General features: G+C 32.8%; 1 protein-coding gene across 1 annotated transcript in view; it reads right to left on the bottom strand.

Annotated features, from left to right (window-relative positions):
* Nucleotides 1-217: 217 nt before the first annotated feature.
* LOC145665842 (fibrinolytic enzyme, isozyme C-like) overlaps nucleotides 218-24,255 on the bottom strand; it is a 110,931-nt gene continuing 86,893 nt past the window's right edge. The window contains exon 7 of the mRNA XM_081732960.1: nucleotides 218-489. Coding sequence (XP_081589086.1) covers nucleotides 331-489 — 159 coding nt within the window. The 3' untranslated portion in view covers nucleotides 218-330. The remainder of the gene's footprint in view (nucleotides 490-24,255) is intronic.

The following is a 24,255-nucleotide window of genomic DNA, read 5'->3' on the forward strand; positions in this document are numbered from 1 at the left end:
TTATTTTGAAGTGATCAATCATCTCCTGCAGTTTATCGGTACACCTGTAAATTATCCATAAAATCTATATTTCAGCGCTTGCTGTGGATTCTGAGGTTCTGAAGATCTGAACATAATACACGATGAAATATTTACTACTTACATATTTATTAACAGCATTAAGCTGCTTACATATTTATTAAGAGCAATATACACGTATGTAGATACTTGTGTTACATTAAATTTCAAAATCTCACCACAGGTGCTAAGAAAGGAAAAAATACACAATATACAGAATACAACTGGCATTCATATTGGCTTACCTCTTCACATTAGTATTCAGTCAACAAACTATGGATTAATAACTGCTGATATCCAACCGGAGAAACGAATAATATCAGTGTACGCAGTATATGGATAATGTGGGCCACAATATGACGTGCCGAAAGATAGCACACCAACTACTTTTTCACTGCCTGCTGGGCATATTAGTGGTCCACCTGAGTCTCCCTATAATGGAAAAATATACCTTAAAAAGTTTCAAGAACGTGTTGAAATATTTTGCATTCTTCTTGGTTTCAAATTTAAATATGTGCGGAGGAAAATGGATATAAATTTTACATAAGCTGTGTCGTATTATATGCAACAAGCATTCTAGTATCGGTCTGTGCATTTTCAAATTCAGTTTCCATATAGCACGATAGTTTCTGATGGTTAATTATGCGTGATGATTAATTAATTAATTATAACTTATAATGTTTCACCACGCAACAAGGAGAGTAGATGATAAGGAAACTTTTTTCTCTTAATATTTCAATTTGAAGGGAAATATTAAAGAAAAACATATATTAGCAAACTAACGGAACAAGATGAACATAACACTCTTGGTCTTAGCTTCGAATTTTATATATCATATTGAAAGGAATACATTGTGAACGCAGAGCATAATCTCAGATTCAGTTATCAACTCTTCCGTGCAGCTGTCTTTGACTTATCATGTTGTAAAAGTAAATTTCACATGTAGGTTTCTGGGAGAACTCTTATTCTTGAAACAATTTACTTGTAACAAAACTATTAATATTTATCATTTGTGTTCTCATTGTCTGCTAAACAATGCTTTTACGGTTTTAGTTATATTGTTTTAATTTGAGTGTTATCATGTATTTCAGTTTGCATTTCTGTCGAATAATTTCATTGGCTCATACATGATGTAAGATACCTACCCCAACATAAAAGTTTCATATGTTAAGAGCAACTACAAACTGTGGTATGTGTCTTAAAATATCAACCTCGCATTACAAAAATAAATAAATAAATAAAATAAAATAAAAACTGCTGTAACTTCTGAAATATGATTTCAAATTATCTTGAATTAATTACAAACTACAAATAATAATACATGCTAGAAGTCAACAAAACATGCAAAGCAACAATGTGTGTTTTGAAACCAACCTTTATTGAATATCTAATTTGGAAATAGTAGTAATCTTCAAGTAAGGAAATAAATGCCAATATTCTAAAGGTAGTTCACAGTGGTACGTGCTATCAAGTTGTGTGTAAAACGTTAAGGAAAAAACAAGCAATAACCGCGTTGCAGGTTACAGTTTTACGAACTATAGAAAACAACATTAGTCAAATGTAGTGCTAAACTTAGAATTACCTCTCAAATGTTTTTGGACGACATATATTTCTGAAGTATCCTAAGTGTAAATTGGGTTCTCCATTTCATTTCCATTAACATGCTTTATGTCTCTGTCTGCCTGTCTCTCTCTCTCTCTCTCTCTCTGTCTCTCTCTATACAAATATACTTCACAGTCTCTACGTAGGTATGTGTGGATTAGAGATTATCTTTCATTTGTTTAAATTAGTGACACAAGGCATTATTCACCAACTATCATATTTATTTGAATGAGCTTGAAAATCTTAGCTCCAGCGCCAAGTTGATATTTCGAGCTGACCTTGCTCATAAAAACAAAGTATTCACTTGAGACCAAAATTTCCTCTAAAGCATATTTCAGACATACTTAATCGACACGTAAGTCATTGTAAATATAAGTGAAATTGTACACATATAACGCTAAGAAAGTAATTAGTGAGCATCAAAAATGATACATGAAATCTGAACGGCTTAACGCATATTTAGTACCACTCCTAGTATACGTTGCGATTAAGATATTTATGTAGTAGGAGCTAAGTTCAGAAACTTGCAGTGTACATTCTAGTATATACACATTTCACTCCAAGAAAATATTTTTATAAAGTTATTAGTAGATTGCATGATGTAAAATAATGCCTCCTGATGTTTCGTATGTATCGTTTATTTAATTCAAGTGTATACATGAGATACATATATACATCTATCACATATAAGAGTCCTTGCTATAAAAATATGTTATTTATGCTACATTCAGCATTTCTTATCGCTTAGATAATACGTTGCCTCCATACGTTTATCCGAAAGCTGCATCTTTATAATTTGTCACGTGATTATTGATAATGGGATATTTGAGATCTTGTATAGGTCCTAGGGAAATAGTATATGCTCTCCAAATGAATTATATAAAAACTCATTTATACTTCCTACTGCAAAGTAATTGCTGTAAAATTTGTTGTGTTACTATTTTACATGGTAAGTTCTTAGATTGGTAATGTAACGAATGCCTATACATTCCATGTTAACCTAATTCGAAATATTATTCAGATATTGAATTCGAAATTTTGATTGTTTACTCTAAATCTATTTTGGTCTTGTAATTCACTTGATAGATCCTGCTTCAGCTAGGTAGATCTTCCTTTCCGAACTTTGGTAAATATTCACTAGCCTTTTCCTTTGAAGTGAAATTACCACGGTGTGTGAATGTTATATTAACCGAAACAGCAGCTCCCAAAGTAGTATGACGCCGCATATCTGGGAAGGTGAGTGTAAGAATCGTAGCGCATTATTTTTTATTTTTCTGTAACAACAAACGATATAGGTTATTTGGTATTGGAATGAAAGAGAAACATGATCATTTGATTCATATTGTAGAACAAATCGTGCTTTGGAAAACAAAGAATAAATAATAAGTTAAATTATAAGTTGATAGAAATGAAACTATTTAGTTATGAATGTCAAATTATACACAATGCAGAGCAATAAATATAATTACTACGAAAATAATAAAGTATTTTAATACAACATGAAAGTTTGTGAAGTAATATTCATCATCAAGAAGCATATTTTTATACGGAATTTAAATTTATCAGTGACCGGACTGATAAGAAAATATTTGGTGCACATGATACCTTCTAGCTTATATATAATTTATACCAATTTTCCTTGTGACATAAATAAATTTGTAATCTTTAAGACATATATACAAAACTCAGTTCCCTGTAATAATTTCATGTGTAATTAACACTTTAAAATCTTCTAACCTTGAAGTATAATATTTCAAACTAAGCGGCTTTGTTAGACTTGTAAGTTAAAACTGAAAAAGACATGTACTAATTCTGCTGAGACGGAAATTGTTTTTTCAATGTAAAGACGAAACGAGAGTATAAATAACAGTGACAAGTGGCCCTATATGTTGTGGAAATAGATTGCATTATTTAAAGTAATAGAAAAATAAGAATAATCAGTAGAAAATAAGAATTCCGAAAGTTGAATATAAGAGAGACTGATTATGAGAAAAATAAGTTAATTCTATTGAAAGAGAACTATAAAAGTAACAATAATTATTTAATAGTATGTTTGAAAAACACTAACCGATTCATACTGAGTGTTTGATATTATTAAATATTATTTTTAACTTCTGATAATTTAATATGACTCATTTTTTAATTGAAATTTTCCCCACAGATAGTAGAAAATATAATTATATATATATATATATATATATATATATATATATATATATATATATATATATATATTTCAAAACCAGCCTTAAAGAGAAGGTTACTAAAGGAAAAATGTACTTTCGCATCACAATAATTATTACAAGACGTAGGTTGACAGAAATGTATTGTTATAAAAATAAGCACATTAAATATATACCGAAATGTGTCGTCTAGTAGAAAAAATCGCATAGCTATATCAACCATATAAACAAGTGAAAAATTCTTTAAATGTTGAACAAGCAATAGCTGATAATATAATGTATGAGATATTTTAGTCAGAGGAAAGACCAATACTTATGATTGGAAAGTAAGACAGTGATCTAACAAGTTCAACTATTGTGTAATGTGTTACGTATTTACTTTTATAGTAAAATTTTAAGAAACACGTAAATGAGGAATTCCTAAATAATGAATCATAAGAAAACATATTGAATTTTTATCACAAGATTAAGCCATAACATTTATTAATCTGAAATAATTATAAAGAAGCCAAGAATGTATAATGGATATAATAGATAAAAGAAAATCATTATTAAACAGAAAAGTTATACGAGTATATAAATCCTAAGAATTCTTGTATAAACGCGTGAAATTATCTTAAAAACACTCATCCATACAACTAAATTAGTAACTTATTATTAATTAAATTTAATAACAAAGTTATATTATCACATTAGTATAGTGATAAGATACAACCAGTATTAACAGATATGCATTTAGAGAAACTGTATATTCATTAGGAAAGCTTAAATAACCTTTCTAATGAAAAGCATAGGAAATAACTAATTTTTAAACAATTATAACAAGGATCCCAATATTTTAACTCCGTAAGTAAAATCTCGTTTTTTTGTGTGGAACTGTAAACCGAATTTATTATCCTCAAAAATGTCTTAATATTATTTAAAATGTTTTAATGATATTTAAACCCAAAATAATATATAACTTTTATTACAAATTAATAGATCTATGTAGCAGTAAACTATATCAAATGGACTGACAATATATTTCATTGTTTCGAAGAACACCGTACAAAAAGCACTTCATTTCCTCGTCTGTTCGATTTGGGTGGTGTTTTAGTATTTTGTAGCTGAGAACTCAGGACAATTGTACCGTGTTATGCAAAAATGAACTAAGCGCCAAACTTTGAAAATCCACGTAAATACAACGATAGGTTCCTGATAAGCATTAGAACGTTTTGCACAATCGAAAAGAGAGGAAAACGAACACATTTTCAAAAAAAGACACATAATTTCACATCAACCTTTATACATAATTTTCTTAAAAGTATGAAATTGGCGCTTAGTTCGTTTTCGCAGGACACGGTACAATTGTTATATGGGGCCAACTACCTATGATCAACCGTCTGACATTCAGAGGTCATTAAATGTCACACAACGGGTGTTAGGCAAAAATAATTCAAACTTGCCATACAAAAAGTATCTTGTGTTGTACTGGGCTACGTCAAGTGAGGTTGCTCATATGACTAACAGTATTACTACTGAGGTCACCAAGGAGGAAGTGACCAATATCCATTTGAGATTCAATTACACGAGGCTGGTATCACACGTGCGCGAATGTTCTCCCAGTTTACATGTTCAGTCAAACAATAACTTTGAATTCCATTTAAATAACTCAGCTACATGCATCCCGAAGACGACATGAGTAATTATTGAGTACCCAATAGTTGGTTCGTACTGCACATGCAAAAGGAGACCCTGAAATATTGGTTGCTAATCACATGTTCCTGGTGTGTTGTGGTACATAAATTACCTATTTATATATCAAGTATTCGCTCTCCCAGCAACATACTTTTGTCTACGTTTCGTGATGCTAAAGAAAGCGACTTGCCTCTTATTTGCAAAAGAGGGAAGGTTGAAATTTCAGGTTTTGAATGTATAGAGTTTGAACTTCATGATTAGTTGTACGGCATCAACAACGTAGGAAATCATGAAGCAAAGCGGAGCAACCGGTAGCCCTAGTCAACAAATTTCCCGATAGGATAGAGTCATCCTTTCTTGCTTTACACACACGTACCGGAGGAAGAAAGGTGCTGTTGACTCAGGAGCCGGAGTGTGGAAAGTACTGGAGTAGCGCACGTAGCGGGGTCCAAATCCATGCTCCAGCCAACGGTTTGAATTATATACCGGTCGACACTTCCCACAATATGTCTCGATTGGTCATCTTCCATTATATCAATACTGTATTTTGTATGTGAGATTTTCGACGGTACCGACAAAACCCATTATGGGAATTTTGTAACTTCTGGAGATCAATCGTTGGTCACAAGGAGTGGGACTCATATAAACTATTGACCTGGAAGTCCTTAGCTACAAACTATCCAAAAATCACGCAAATTGGACAAACGAGGAAATTACATGTTATTTGTAAAATGTCCTTTAATAAGGAAGTTAATTGAGTATTCAACTATTAATACACTAAGTTATATACAAAACGCAATCAATTATGTCATATTTAAACGTTTTTGTTGTAATAATGTTGATACTGTGTAAACTAAGGAAAACCGTCAAGATGTGTTAGTACGCAACTGCGAACACCACGTTTTACTTTCATGATATCTTGCATTATATGTATCGAGGAACTAACCAGATACAGCTTATTCGAAAACTTAACTTCATGATAAGAATTATAGATATGACTATACTGTTGAATTGATATCAGATATTGACTAGAACAAAGAGTTAATCGTAAGGGTAGGCTCGTTGGACGTATCACACCTTTCGTATATCTGATAAGATGTATAGACAACAGCAAGATATGATGTGAAGAAAATGCACATCACGTACTGGAACATTAATGCTAGAGTTCAAAGTTAAAGGTATGGTGCTGTTTGAATAATTTTTGGTTATAGTTCCATTCTTCTTTGTGTAAGATATGATTAGAGGAGCAACGTATCGGGAAAAGTTGTAAGACTATTCTCTACCTACAGTACGAAAATGTAACATGTTCCTACAAGACGACTCATCTCCCCATTATATCATTGTTCAGGAGACCTTACGGGAAACAGTTTCAGAAAAAAAATAGATTGTCATGGAAGTCCCATTAGTTGGTTCCTTACTTCACCCGAATTGTTCTAGGACTTTATTCTTTAGGAGCATGTGAAAACGTTTGCGTATTAGACGTAAGTTTAACCGTTGGATGATCGAAGACGATTATGGATTCTTATTGTGGTCTGACACTTCAAACGCAACACGTCATAGAGCTTAAGTATTGCCTACAATTTGAGATAAAAAGTGGCACATTAGGAGTTGTAGTGAGGTGAGTTGAATTAGTTTTAATACTTGATATAAAATCTTGTTCTTTCCAAAACAAAACCAAAAAAAAAAAAACAAAAAAAAAACGGATGACCCTATTTTTACTGTTTCTGTTACATTTCATATTGGTGTATTTGACAACTTTATTTAAATATATAAGATATCATTTAAGAAAGGAAAATATCTTGAGTTACTCAGGTAAACGTTTACAAAGTTGTTTTAAAACAATACTTTAAGAACTGATAATAGTGTTATAGATATGAAAATTACTCAATCCAAAAAAAAAGCATGCAAATACACAAACAAAAACACGAAAAAGTAGATATAGAACAATAGTAAGCACAACATTCTATCTGTATGAGCTATATGATGATACAATTAGGATGAAAATATGGCGTTCTGAAGCACTGAAGAAAGTTGAAAAGATAAACAAACCTTCTTAAATGGCTAATAGACAAGTTGCTAATGTTTTATATTTTCTTAGGTTTTAATTGTATGGTTCATAACTTACAATAGTGGCAAATATTGTCCCAAGCCAAGGTAAAAGAAGGAAAGAGGTACATGCAACTTTTCTATGGTCTTCGTTTAGTGACAATGACTGAAATTATTGATCCAATCCGCGTCCGATATAGTTTGACAAGTAGTTGCTACATATAAGACCAATGTATTTATGTTATCTTTATTTTCTGCGAAATGGGCACTTTGCAAAAAGCAACCATCAAAAATGTGTTTAATTGCGAAACGACAGGAGCGCAGTAACTCATATACATAAATGAATAAATTTGGTCAGTAATCGTAAATGGGAAATACGTGTTTCACATTTCTCTCCAAGAAAACATTTGAATGAAGCAGCGGCCTTAAATTATTTCCAAAAATCCAACAATTAATGAGGGAGGTAGCAAAAAAGACATTAGAAAGGTTCATGATCGTTGTGAAATTTCGTTGAGAGTTGCTACGTATAATGTAAGTGAATACATGTGTTATACTTTCTGTAGAAAACTACTGCTTGGATATAAAAGTCCAAGCACAAGTTTTGGAAATCGAACCCAAGCGTATTTAAACAAATAGCCCAAAGCGAACTAAATGTCGCACATATTCCTACATATAAAATAGTAAAAACGAGAAGACTCTCCGAACTTATTACCAGGAAATATAAAAATTACGATGAAGGTAATTTTTAAATACCTAAAGTTCATTAAGGATTGTACGGAATATGAAGAAATATTGTAGTCGGGTAAGGTCTCGACGAAAAAGTTTGGGAAACCACGCCAATTGCCTTCGGTCAATTTTTTATGAGTCAATGACGCCAAGTAGTATACTTTCTTGTTCATGACTTTCTAACCAAGGCTAGTTTGTGTGAAGTATCTACCTTCCAAATTTAATAGAATTGGGATAGGATCACTTAATACATGTTCTTTTCTATATCTTGAATTATTAAAAATATTTGCTGAAGAACCTGTATGTGCAATTCAATCCAAAATTACTTTCTAAAATAAAGTAAGTAGTTATGTATAATATGAATGTTAAAAAATGTATTGCGTAGTCAATGTGTTTAAAAATTGAATGGTAATAATTTTCGTTAAATTAAATATATGGAAGCCAATGTATAATATGACGTAAAATAAAATACATTTTCGTACATACAAATAATGATTCAATGACGATAAAAAGCAGAAATGTTTTCAGTTAAAAGACAAGTAAAATTATATCATTTTTTTAAAACTTTTTGACCAGTCTTTGCATAGTATATTATTTGTAGAGTGCTCGTAGCAAAAAGTGTCATTTACATCAAACCCTTTCTGTGTTTTGACCGAAGACAGCGAAAAAATCATTTTTGCATTTATTTATCAGGTTGATTGCAAGATTATCTATGACATACATAGAGACAATAGGTATTTACGGCTTCCTTGCGGATAAGATCCATGAAAAAAGCAATACTTCTATTTATATTTTTTCAGCGTGGGATGTACTCCTCTTAAAATTTATCAAAATTATCCTGGACTAACTTATATATATATTAGGGTGGTCCATAATTTTTCATTTCCGAATTTCTTTCGACTCATCCCCTAAAATGGTTCCATACGGGACTAAATTAAGCCAGGAGGAAAATTAGCTTCATTGAATAATGTTAAATGATACCCCAAGCTACCTAAAATTTTAAATCCGATTACAGAACATAGTATATGGGAAAAAATCTGGAATAAACTCATGTAAATTAGAAACGGCTAAAGCGAATGCAAAGATACCCTGGATAATACAAATAGAGGAAGAAACGTACCCAATTTTGTAAAGTACTCTCATAGCGGCCATCTTGAAATCCGCCATCTTGGATTCAGGTCAAACTTTTCAAATATGAAGAGGGTGATATTAGATATCGCTTTGAGGTAGCGGTTTACCAGAAGCACAAATCTGGCACTATTTTAAAGATAGCTTTAGTCGTGTAAGAATTATTACCTGTGAAAAGATTTCTCCTTTTCAGAGGTAATAATCCTTACACTACTGAAAGTAAAGACATGAGTTTGGCGCGAAAGGAACGAAAGGGATATGCGAGTCTTTAAAAGGAAGAGGAACACGAGAGAAAGTGCACTTCTGAAAATGATTTGTTTGAACTTTATACACCAAAAGACATTGAGCAGCTCAAGTAATGAGGAGAAAATCCCAGTTGAGAATGTTAGAGAAACTGTAAAAGTGGATGCTTGTATGCCCGGACCATCCAAGAGATGTGAAAGGGGAAAAACGAATTTTATTACTTAAAGACTAACTTTATTAATTTGTTGCTCTTGATCAATAAAAGGTCACTGATAGAGCAGCAATACATATTCTTACAGCGACGGAAGAAGCATTAGGCCATAATGTAGAGGAACTAGTAATAAGTCGGTCTTCCGTTCACCGATGCTGAGAGAAAGTTCGTAGCGAAGTTGTACAGAACCACAGAAAAGAATTTTAGAGTGCATCAAGTGCGTTAGTTTTGCATTGGAACGGAAAACTATGCCGAATTTGACTGGTAGAGAGACTGCCGACAGAATATTAATAATTAATACATGAGGATAGTCACGAGAAGCTAATTAGTGTTCCCATTTTGTCATCATCAAGTGAACATGTTGCTTCTACTATAGTACATTCGGTTGAAGAATGGAACTTGGTAAATTTCGCTCATGCAGTTTATTGTGACACTACTCCCTGCAATATGGACCATGCCAACGGTGCTTGCATTCAGCTACAACAGTAGGTCAAAAATAACCTATACCTTCCTTGCAGACATTACATTTATGAATTAGTTTTAAAATGTGTATTTGATATGTGTTGTGTTTCGTTTGCATCTGGACCGGACGTTCTCCTTTTGAAGTATTTTCAGAATGAGTGGCCTAATATAGATTGCACTATATCCCAGGAATTGATGATGATGATGAAAGGAACAATATTTCCGATTTAAGAAATCAAGTGTTAATTTTGCTATCAAACTTGTAGAAGCAGGACACCACAGAGACGATTAATTGCATTGAATTTTTAGAACTGACCATCATATTCTTGGGATGCATACCTCCTTGAGGATTTTTTTTTTCGTTTGCCCGGATCAATTCACCATGTAAGGTGGATGGGAAAAGCAACCTACTATTTAAAATATTTCTCTTTTGCCAAGAATTTCATTTAACGAAGTAAATAGAAACGGGTCTTCGGAGATAATGCATTTTCTGATACGACTATATGTTCAAGCTTGAATTAAATGTGATCAGGCATCCTATTCAGCATTACAAGGGCTCCAATTTTTGAAAGGTTTGTACAGTTATATACAAATAGATGTTAAGTTATCTGAAGTGGCTCTTTCTAAATTTTCACGCCAACTCTGGTGCTTGACGGAGAAACAGGTAGCATTGGGGATTTTGATGATAGTTACCATAATGGAAAAAACGAAAAAAGGTTGAAAGAATTAAAACTATAAGGAGAAACCGTGAAGCAGTAAAGAGGCTTGCCGCAAGAGGTGATACCATGAAAATTCTTGTGAAAGAAAAAATGGTGATTTTGTTACAACAAACACACTAATTTTCTTTCATAAATTTAAAATCCCCAAAGGGTTTCTTGAGTGTGATCCGATTTTATTGTCAAATAACAATGACTATCTTCAAAGAAAGGCAATAGCTAAATTCATCCACGTAACAAACGGTGCAACAGAAAGGGGAGTGTAACTAATAGAGGATTAAAACAACGTTCTTACAAAAAAATGAGAAACAGAAACAGTTTCTTTTGCAGATAGTGAAGGCCCACATACAATATTTTCCTAGATGCGACAAAAGTGAAGTATGTGGCAAATAAGATTCATAACTTACCAAAAAGCTACTACATAAATAAGGGATATTTCAATTCTTCCAACTCAGAATTTTTCTTTTTCCTCATAATGGTCTACGAATTATCTTGATGGCAAAACTTATTTGTAGTTGAAAGCGAAACAAGGATTTTGTTTCAGTTTGTGTGAAAGACTTCGAAAATTCTTACAATCTGTGTTCCATAACTACAATAAAATCGAATCATTTTGTTGCATTACATAGAAGCATTTTGTTTTTCACGCTCAATAACTCTTACATGGATATAGGTAAGTTAAAAGTAATACCCGATTTGTTCTTCTGGTGAAATTGTACCTCAAAAAGATATGTCACATGACTCTCTTTCTATTTAAAAATTTTAACCGGAATCCAAGATGGCGGACTTCAAGATGGCCGCCATGATAATGCTATAAAAGATAAGGTTTGTCCCTTTCTCTAGTTCCATTATCCAAAATGACTTTCCATTCCCTTAAGCCGTTTCTAAATTACAAGAGTTTCTTCCAGCCTTTCCTCATATACTATTTATTGTAAACCCATTCAAAAATGTATGTCGTTTGGGGCATCATTTAAAATGATTCAATGGTTCTAATTTTTCTCCTGGCTTAATTTGGTCCCATATGGAACCATTTTAGGGGGTGAGTCCAAGGAAATCCATAAATTTATTTTTCCCCACATGTATAGCGATCACCCTAATATATATGCGTACAATAACGGAGTGTGATATGAAGCACCCATATTACTAGGACCTGTTCAATATTTGGGGAATGTGGCACCTACGTTATTATGACACCTAATGCTTATTTATAAATTCAAATCTGGGTGTGTATGGAAGAACCTGATACGTGACTTTTTTTCTGAAAACTGAATTATTGCCATTTGCGAAGACTCCCAAAAACATTCGACATTTTTAAATTCAAAGTTGTGGGTAGTTTATTCTCCACCGAAAGTTGGCGTGCACATCGTATGAGTTATCGTAAATAACGATTGTAGCGAGCAACAAGCTGATATTTTCTTGCCGCATTCTACTCTTCCTGTTCTTGAAGTAAACGACATTGTAGTGGCCGCAGCATGAAGATATGTTTCATGTTATTTCTTGAAACGTTGGCCACACTGATCTGCGTTTACCATCCCTTTTGTTGTTATATTCATTGTTGCTTCCAAAGATGATACCCAATTTAAGTCATCCGATTTCAAAAAGCACACCTTCCTCTTGGGTTGGTAACACTGTTCATCCAGTGATGTTCGTCAGCACACGGCTAGAGGTCGTTCTTTCTCTAGTTGCTTCGTGCAAAGTTTCGTTTATCTGTCACTTTGAGTTTCTCCGTTACAACGGTTCGACATCTTAAATTATATTATAATGTGCAAATATCATTTTATGACTTTGGTTAACGTTGGCTGGGTTAACGTTCTCGTGGGTAGCTGCTATTTCACTAATGCGTGTTTACGGTCACATAGAATAAATTAGGCGGTGTGCGTATCGCAACACGAAATTACCCTAAATAAGGGACAACATAATATATCATATGGCACAATATGTTGTTCTAAAGCAGAAAGCAAAATAGCAGGACCAATAACATTCAAGTGTTAGCATTAGCTTAATATACTGCCTATTCCAGGAAAATATACCTTTAGTGTAACATGACTACGTGAGATTTGTACCCAACTCGAATTGACGAGAAAGTCAGGAAATTACGTTTCCACATTATAATATAATTTTGAATGTCCAGCCGTCATAACGGAGAAACTAAAAGTGACAGGAAACGAAACCTTGCACGAAGCAACTAGAGAAAGAGGACACCTGCCGGTGTATTTACGAACCTCATCAGATTAACAGTGTTGCCAACCCGAGAGAAGGGAGTGCTTTTATAAATCCAATGGTATAAATTGTTTATCAACATTGGAAGCATAAATAAAAATAAGTCAAAAGGCATGGCAAAGCAAGATCAGTGTTGTAAACTTTTCGGGGAACTACTTGAAACAGGTATTAAATGGAAACGCCGAAACACAGAAGCAAGACATTAAAACAAAAAAAGTTGTTTTCGCTGTAGAAATGAAGAAATGAATTGTAGTAGAATGAGTATTTTAAAATTACGAAATGAAAACCGTAGATTTCTTTCTTTTCCTTTTTTTGTGGTTCTTGTTCAGTCCCTACGTGTTAGTTGTAAATTAAAAGTTTTAAACATGTTCAACTTGAATCTGTGGAGGAGGACAATGCCAATTCCAAAGAAACCTTATTACTATGCAGCAAAAAACATTTTAAATTATTGAGGTGCATCAGACCTCCAAGATAGCTGGAAAAGTTGTTTATGTACAAAATTAATTATTTTAAACATTCTCAGGTTGCAGACTAAAGAGTAAGAACAGATTAAGTGAAATTGCGCATGTTTTAATTTTATATTTCTTGGAGGAGGTTGAGGCGTTGTTGAAAGCAAATATCATATATGTGGGTTAACTCAGGGTTGCCATTTTTTTCTCGTACCTTCTTCATTCCAAAAAATTTATTCATTATCATCATCACCTTCCTTCTTAGCATGTATGACAAATTGTGATCCGCTGAGGAAGAAAGATCATGTATTATTTGATATGTATTGAGCAATTTTTATTGAATAAGTCTGTTTGATTAAAGCTAGACACTCGGAAATGACATTTGAAACTACTAATACAGAAAGAGGTAAAAGGAAGAAACTATTAATTTTGTTTATACGGGAATCATGGTTCTTTTTAAAGTTAAAAAATGACCTTTTCTCAACTGTAACCAGATACAATTATTTCAGTCCTTTAAAAACCGGACTTCGGGCTGTGAAATTCACTGAAGATTTACAGAATTTTTAAGCAATCATTCATTGTTTGGAGTCGAACAAAACGTTACTAAGAAAGGAAAGTGTGATATTTCTGAGAAATAATTGGCCGAAACTAGGTGTAGTAATAGGTAATGGGAATAGAAATGAACGTGTGGAAGCAGTCGTCTCGCAGGAATAGATAATGAGAAATAATGGGCTCTACAGTTGTGGAGAAGTATGGGCTTTCAATCAGATATTGTGGGGACAAATCATTTGCTTGCCGTTCCAAAAAATGCAGATGACGTTAAATAAAGTAAAATGAAAACAGAAAAGATGAGCTAAACTGAAAATTAGTCACCGTCCGCCGTCAGACCCAAAAGGCGAAAGCTGGAATACCAAATTTATCAACTGCGCTTGTCATTATCCATTCGGTATACATAGCTAGTTAGCTGAATTAAGTAAGATTAAAAAAGATTAAGTAAGATTAAGAAAATAACCAAAAACACATACACAAAAATAAATCAATGTCGAATGTGAAGCTCGAATGTGAGAACTGGTTAGTGGAAGACTGAAGCATATGGAACCATCAAGGTGCTAATCGATATATGCTAAGGAGTCATAAACAGATCTGGAAGAACAGACTTCTGCACAGTTTGTTACGTTCAGCTTCCAATGGTATTGACGTTCAAGTGCATAGGTGTGTGCAAGGGCTGGACATGCGACACCGGCTTATATCAACTGCTGTAGAAAATAAGGACGGAAGCGTAGAGTTTTAGGATGTCGATGACTGTTTCTGTTCAATATATTTTGCTACTCTATAGAGGTTAGTAGACAAAATGCAATTCATTCACAGTCTTTTATGTATCAAAACGGTTCTTTCTGTCATCTAGTTCACAGTTTTACCAATTTTAAACATCAGTAATTCAGAAATATACATTTAAAATTTCTGACAAACTAAAAATACTTTAATTTTCGTTGACGTATCGTAGATATCTAAATATCGTACAAATGAAATATGTTAACATTAGTGTATTCGAACATTTAATACTTACATGTTAACAATATTTTATAGTGAGAAAAATACAGCAACTTCATTTCTATCCCTTAACTGAAAAACGTTTGGTAATGCGCATGATTAATTTCTGTATATGTTTGTTTATTGTCCTAATATAATTTAATTAACCTAAGATGTCTAATGGCAAGGACAGGTGATATATTTAATATCTCCATATCCTCCTGGTGGGACTGAGGGCAGACATTAGCTAATTTTTCAGAACATCTTTCCTGTTTTCATTCTACCTTATTTAATAATTTCCACATTGGCTTCTATCCCATTAATATCAGAGCACACTTCTCTTGAAATCTAGGACACATTATTTCTGATTGCTAAGGCTTACAAATGAATGCTTCGAAACGTTCCTTTGCATTCCCATTACCTATTCCTATCCCAATTTTGGTGTAATTACATCTGACTGATACAACCTTCTCTCGTCAGCTCTTGTGTTGTGGAAAAGATATTTACAAGCTCCTGTTTGAATTTTAGTGTCCCTTTCTGCAACTATCCGATATGAACAGTGGACGTACTCTCTAATGTGCTAGTACACAACATTTGATCATACTTTGGATCAATTCCGCGCCAAAGGCGCAATAGCCTTGCAATATGTCCTGGGAATAGTTTCACGTAGTTTATATAATAGCGGTGATTTCGGGTTTACATAAAAATGTATCCTTGCATAAAGTATAAAAAGCTTTATTTTGTTGTAATACTTTTTAGTATGCCTTGAAATGATGGAATACTTCTACTAGTGTCCACACAGTCAAGTGTTTTCCTCAATATATTCTAGTGCCTATTGTATATACTTTTATGTAAAATGAGCAGACGTCGATTCTTAATGTAATTCGTTTGAACGTTTTGTAGCTGTTCACGTTCTATATTAAAGTCTGTAACGATTACAGCAGTAAAACTTCATGTTTCGTAATTTCTCCTACTTTTTGAAAAGTAGGATATAAAACAGAGTTTTAAATCATGTAGTATTGAAAATACTACCAATGTGAAATTTGCGAGTGGTTGTGTCCATTTGTTGAGTTGCGTCACTCCAAGCACCAACTGCACCAAAACGAATTATGACCGCCTTACTTGAATGTCCACACACAGTGTCAATGATATATTATATATGGATCAGCACAATCGAAAGAAACACCTAACTCAGAAAATATGATAATGGGTCATTCCATGTCAAATCACCTAATTTTAAAACAGGACCGTGCTTCAATGTCTCAGATTCTCTTTAAATTTTTTTCATACATTAATATCAATTAAATTATGCTAAATTATTTTTTTCAATATTTGGATGAGAAATGGGCCGGGGAGAATTTTGCATCAGTTTCACTTTTTGGCACCCAGCATCATGGAACTTAAATTATCATACCTTCCTCATTTTTTAAAATTATTAGGCTCATCCAGGTGTCAAATGAAAGAATAGTTGTTGGTCTTCAATAGATCTTTTCTAACCTAGCAAAAAGTTATACTGCCAAAAATTAATGAGCATAAATAACATTTTTTTCTTTTTTTTAGAAATTTGCCGTTACTCAAAAGTTACAGGTATAAAACTTTTGAAACATTTTTGTACATTCATCTTAACACTTACATGGTATGGTTAAAAATAAAGAAGCTTTTTTGTATTTGTGTAATTATTAGTTTTTTATGTACGTAATTATATAGTGTTAAGTGTTGTAACAAATCGTGTTATTGCTCGAAAGTTACAAGGATGAAACTTTTGAAACTTTTTAATAGAATGATCTTGGAAAATACATCATAAGGTTAAAAAATAAAAGGACGCTTATGGTATTTTTGTAATTATTATCTTTTGATATTTTGCAAATATGGACATATACAGTTTTAAGTGTTGTTATAAATTGTACCATTGCTCGTAAGTTACAACTTGCTACGTGTGGAAATTTTATCCACACTTTATTAAAAATATCTTGGAATGTATTGCCTGAGAAATATGCAACCAGGAATAAAGATGTTTTTTATTAGCGCCTCTGGCGGAAAGATGTGCATTACACACCTACAACGGTGCTTGAAGAGGATAGCTTAGCCATTCGATTGCTACTGTGCAAGTGGGCACTATCAGTTCTGTTATAGTAAACTGCGTATAATGTAATTATATATCTCGCGTATCAGAATTAGTGAATTTTACCGTTTATTCATGAGAAAGAAATCTATATTCAGATATTTTCTCCAGTGCGGGTACCTAAGTTCCGAAAAGTGCTAATTATGTCTAGTGATATATTGTGGATGAAATTTCCTGTGGTGTGACACAAATTAATTAAATCGGGAGTGCATATAATTATATACTAGTCTTGTAACTAGGTGATTTGTTAAACTAAATTGTTAAATTCTCTGATTTAAGGTGTTCCGTTAATTAGGAGTAAATACACAAAATGTCTATTTAAATTATTAAATTATATAAATTATTTATTTAAATTATTTAGAACAATTCTGAAATTTGTTTTTGAATATTGACGTTATGGAATTGTGGTAATGTAGATTTTGCTACTCTGTTAGACTTCTCAAGTATACTTACTGTAAAAACAGTCTTTTCTAGTATATACATGATATCAATTTACATATTTAGAAATTCTATTCTTGTTCGATTCCAATGAAAGTATATGTTTGATTGCATTATGGTTATAAAAGTTTTTAATTCGCACATATAAGCTTTTATTTCACTATGCTGAGAGCATCTTTTTGATTATTTAAATATTTTCTTTTTGCTAAGCTGATATACGCAGATCTCCTATAGATGAGCATTAGTATAGAAAATATAGTTAAAATTTGCAATAGAAGGAACTCCCTTTATTTCGCTCATTAAACCATTATTATTTTAAGGCATTCTTTACTCTATATATATTTGTCCTGGTCATTAACGGCGAGTGGCCCACGACGGAGCCATACCTAAGGCAGGTCACACACAATCGAATTTTCAATAAAAAACTTTAAGAGAGTAGTCTAAATTAGTTACGGTTCATGCCTTACATACTTGAAAGGGTAAAGTGCCGGAGTAAAATCTGATTTTTTAGACTATAGGAGGGAAAATACTGCATAAAACACACACACACATATATATGGAGGAGAAATATGAGTATTTATTCCGCTTAATATAGGTGAAGAATGGGATTTGTCGTATTTGAAAGGGGAAGCAGAAGCAAGTAGGCAACATTTATCGTCCTTCAATGGTGTGTTCTGACTTCACTGATAGCAGCGGAATGTTGAGGGAGGAGTTGGAACCTTCGTGTGTGTCTACAACTAGTAATCCTAGCTCCCTGGATCCCTTTATTGGCCTTGATCAATTAGCTGAGGAGAGGATTGCGAAAAAAAGGAAAAGTACAAATCCATTTTGCGATAAAAAATAAATTTGAAACTATGCGTAATGAACCTCAGAACGTATTGTTACTGAATAGATTTGTGCCTTTTAATTTTAATATGGAGAAATTAACGGTTAATGATTCATGTAATTTGTTTAATGATCACGTACGTAGAATTCCTGTAGTAGATGGATCAAATGATGTAAAGCTTTTCCAATTTATGTGCATAGTCTATGGTATTAATAAGTTAAAATTATTTCCTGTAGAAACCGTTCTGATCGCTGCGTTAGGAAAAGCTCAAGGTAGATTAAATCAGGAATTCATTTCCCTATATGAAATGACTGCAGAATGGTCATAAATTTCAAGTCATTTTTTTTAAAATCCATTACGCCGTTATTCAAGAGAGCACTCATAAATAGTTATATTAAGGTAATGCAAAAGCCTGAAGAGAATTTATTAGATTATGTAAACAAAATAATAGACTTATATGTTGTTTTTTATGGATCCCTAAATCATGGTAATAATAAATAATTTATACAAATTATTATGGAAGGATTGAGTCCACAATTAAAACATGACATATTTAAGTATCGTTTCCCTACGTCATTAGATGATTTGTTGAGTGATATAAAACAATATGACCTACAACAAAGGAATTTGGAGATATACCATGTATTAACGAAGGTTTCAAGTATAGGAGGTGAGGATCGGAAACATATTTCCTGTTATTGTTGTGGTTTACTGTATCGAGCAGCGAATTGTCCTGCTAATAAACAGTATTCGCTGAATAAAATGTTGTTAAAAGTGAACATCGGGATGATTATGGAAAGACGCTTTGCAGGGAACAGAAACGGGTCAGGGGCTGTGAATCGGGAACTTGAGTCCGGTGTTCAATGTTCTACGGGTGCGGATGTTTCTAATTCTTTCAATAATCAGTTGATGAAAAGTGAGAGAAGGTATAAGTAGTATAAGTTGGTTACTTCTAGTCTACTTTAGACTCCCAGTACTTTTGGTAAATCTTATTTAACACAGAAGGTTAGTGCAAATGCAACTCTAAAGTGAGATTGGACAGCATAGGCTTTTAGGACATTTAAAAGCATAAAATACTTACATCTAAAAACTTACATCTAAAATTACAACTGTTCTATCTTATAATTTCCCCATGGTAGGGTATGTATTCCATCTTTTAGAACATATCTCTTATTATCTACACATCTTAAAGCTAACTTATATACTTCTATACTGTACAAATCGTGCATATAACTTCTGATTGCATTCGTCTTTATAATCGTTAAATGTGAGTTCTTTTCTTATAACTTTTTACTTAAATGCTTTTGCTTTTTACAAGATTTATCCTTTTCGAATTTGATTGAATACATTTTTGATCTTAAACCAAACAAATTCTTATATGATTGTTCCTTTAAGTCATCTTTCATCTTCCAAGTATTTTCTTATTGATCTGAGTTATTTTACACCTATTTCTTTGGAGTAATCACTCGTGTCGAAGTAATCAATATATTTTTTCATGTTCTCGTACACATCTTCTGTTTGAATATGGTATGTATAGCTATCGGTATCTGTATAATGTACTTCTAATTTGTCTTGGTATTTTGGCTTCATCACATTATAATGGAAGTCGTACATTAAGTATTTTGATAGATCTAAGATACTCATTCCAACGTATATTGGTTTATTGAAAGTTAATTCTGTTTTATTCATTATGATTGCACATAGATTCTCTGAATAAATAATTCTATCTTTAAAATTTTATTTAGCAGTTAGTGTTTCTACTCTTGCTGGATCACATTCTATTTTTATAGGTTTACATCTCTTTTTAATATTTTCCCATAGTCTTCCCAAAAACTGAATTGTTCATTACCTTGTAAAAATCCCTCTCAAAGTCATTTGTTGCTCTAGTTCTCAACTGTGTGTTTACATCTATGTAATTCTTTAACCAAGCTGATTGTTCAAACTCTATTACTCGATGGATTTTCTTAAGTTTTATTCCATGTGATAAACTTTTTTTAAGTTTCGATAGTGAATTACATATTCTTCCTTATCGTATAAAGTTGTTAACAGTTTTGATTGTTTTGAACTAGGTGGACACATGTTTCGAGGTGCTAATGGGTAGCCTTTCTGATAGTCATGTAGTGCTTTAGGATATTCAAGATCAACTTCTAAAATGTAACCAGTATCAGGATCATCAGGTAAATTTATGAAATCTGTAACTCTTATCTCGTCTTCCCTCGTGTTGACTTATTGCCCATCCATACAAGTTGTTAGCATCCAAGTACATTAAGTAAGAATCTTCTTTATTTCCATCGTAACCTTCCATATACTTATTGATTTCTTTTACATATATTTTACTACATTGTGAAATTCCACCTCTTATGCCTTTCTCTATCATCATTACCGTATTGTAATCTGTTAGTAACTCTAGTATTATATTTGTCGTCTTTAACATTGCATCCCAAGCTCAACCTGGTTCTGTCAAGCTGGATCAAGACCATAATGTTCCGTAACCCCACGATTCCCCACGATGTACACAAGGAAGACTTTATTTGTTTCTTTCAATAATTTTTGTGGTCTCAAGGCTCGAAGAGCGCGCTGTAATTTCTCTCTTTTTTCTCTCTGTTAATAATAAATGATGCCACAAGGCAAATGTCCTTTCCTACCCAAGCTTCCGCAAAGCTAGTTAATATTACACTTCTGGATTCCTTCATCCTTTTCCTGTCTAACTTCCCTGTAGGTCTGCATTCCTAAGGAATGCTGAAGTATTGATGTCAAGTTCCTGTTTTGGTTGTCTTCCAGGAAGACATAACTTGCTGAACTGTGTGTCTTTCGTATTTATGTGTTGATGCTGCATCTAGGTTTTTCTGGCTTAAATGTTAGAATTTCTACCGGGTTTGGTGCCCGCTTGTATGGTCAATCCCCGGACACGTTTTGGAAAAGATCAAGCTGACGTTGGACTTCATGACGTATGTGGGAGGTGCCAGTTTGGACACGATCGTTTCATGTTCGGATGAGGAGGAGGATAGAGGTGGAGTTTCAACAAAACCTCGGAAATGAAAGATGAACAAAATTGGGAGGATGAGGAACGATCGAGGTCTTTTGGGCGATCAGTGCTTGAAGGAGACAACGCAAGCTCAAGGATCCTTTCTACCTTTCGCATCATGGTGATTTACCTCATCAAGTTCAAAAGGTAAATCACCGCAGAAACAATCATGAACGTATACACAAGAAGTCTATCTAAGTTTGTTAAAGTCAAATCTTGCCTCAACCATTTCCTTAACGTTTGCCGTGACAAATATTAAAAAATCAATTCAAATTGCATTTTATTTCTACAATTAGCAAATACAAGCTACATCTCATAGTTATGAAGAAAATAGTAATTTATAAGTATTACAACTTAAGATTAGAGTCTGTCTGTTATAAAATTTCAACTAAATAAGGATAACATTACCCTTTCTTCTATCCGAAGATTGGTAATGTTTCAATAAGCTTTAAGACGTGTTTCTCTAAAGTTCATGAACACATCTGCTAATAACAGCATATCAGTATTCAGATATAGGTCATGGTACTGTCCGAGATTATTAACTTTAACTTTGGTAGTAATTGTCTCTGTCTAAACTTATTCGAGCTACATAATTGTATGGGTAACACCTTTTCTTCTTACACCGTTAAATTTCCCCTTCAATAGGATAGAAGTGTTGTATGTGAGTCATTTGTTCTCTCGTTAGGTTTGATGATAATTTGTCTAAACTACATGCCATAAATCTAAATGAATCTACGAATTTTAATTTGATAGTTCCAACTTTTTTACTGAATGATATATATATAACGTTGTTCGTTACTAGATTAGTTCCATTTGCTCTCTATTACATTCTAGTTCTTTTATAAACAAGTATGAGTCATATCCTGATAAGTTATGTATAAGCACAGGTACAAACTTAGGTATTCTAACTTTTAAGTTACAGTTGTTATATAATGCAGCTACAAACTCTCCTTTTATATGATCATGATGTTTAAGTTTTTGGTTTTGGAGTATATTTTACTTTACAGTAAGTGCAAGAATTAGTTTTGTTGAACTCTTTTAACTGTTTACGTGTTAAAGGTAATTCGTTGTTTTCTCTATATATGTTCGATATTTGTCTGGCTTCTTTCTTTAACATTCTTATGAACTTCTTAGCTGCATCTTTACCTCTATACACAACAGGATCTATTTTACTTACATCACTTTTTACAATTTAGTAACAGAATCCAGATGGTTTATGCTGCTGATATTTTTGCTATATGATTCATCTTCTGGATAACATTCTTCGTTACTAATAACCTTATGCAATAGACATTCGAAATCAGCATAAATCACAAATGGTATCTTCATCGTATATTGATAGTAATGAAATTCAAGGTATGTATCATCTGGTGGCATTTCTATCTTAACCGCTTCTTGAGTAGAACAATTTTTTTCGTGTTTATCTAATGCAGTTTGCGAGTAAAAGTATAATAAATATCGATCATCCAAATATTTTCGAGCTCTGTTTTTTGTTATTGTGTGCTAATTTATCTACTTAGGTTTTTAATTCAACAATAGTGTGTCTTATTTTCCTTTTGTACATACAATAAATGCACATGAGTGTCTTTTTGATTTTTAGTATGATATAAAACGTACACCACATATTTTTCGTTGTATGTATAAACGTTACACGATATATCAAGTCGTCTTTCAATTTTTGGGATGCCACTTAGTTTTACAGGGTAATCGATACCATTTAGTTTTTCTTCCAGGTCTTTAAGAACAGGCTTCTACTTTGATGGTCGTTGTGGATGTTTTTCAACAGGTTGTAATGCTGAAGCAATTGAATACAAGAAACATTTTTCATCTTCGTTCTTTACATTGATAACAGCCTTTTCCCTTTTAATTTCATTTGGTAGTTCTATGTATGATGATCCTCTATACGGTGCATATTTATTAAGAGCTTACTCTATGTAGTTTATATTTCTGAGAGCCCATCCAGAAGCTCTAGTTTGGAACTTATCCATTCTTGCTCGCAATATTTTTTTAGCATCACTTATGAACTTTTTTAGATTGGTTGATTGGAATACCTCTTTGTTGCTAGTGTTGAAGTAAATTTTTTGAATTTCTTTACCTTTCTTATATTGACAGTTTATCAAGAGATTAACCTTTAACGAACCATGTTATTGTAAGCTGACGTTTAGTCTATTTATTAAAGCCTTTGATGTTGAAGTGATATATTGAAGTGATATATTGTTCTAGGGGATCATGTTCTTTGTAATCTGTTTTGAATCTCCATGTTTCTAATCTTGATTTAATTGCAGTTTATCGGAGCTTTACATCAATTGGTACTGGTTCAGGTTTCACTCTTGTTTTTTCAAATATCTCTTCTTTAAATGGAAACAGTTTTAAACCTCTTTTCATACCTCATCTCTTAGGTTTTGATTTCTCAAAGATGTCTTCTTGAAATGGAAATGTTTGCCTAAAGTTTAATTTGTTTTGTTCATCTTCATGTTGCCTAACATGGTCTACCAGTTCGGCTTTTCTTAATCGAGAATAACCTTTTATACCCTTTCCTTTACATAAGTTTTTTAATTCAACTATAGTATGCTTAATTGAATCCATAATTTCTTTCT

This window comes from Thermobia domestica, chromosome 1, assembly GCF_964235325.1.
Source record: "Thermobia domestica chromosome 1, izTheDome1.hap1.1, whole genome shotgun sequence".
Taxonomy (NCBI): Eukaryota; Metazoa; Arthropoda; class Insecta; order Zygentoma; family Lepismatidae; genus Thermobia; species Thermobia domestica.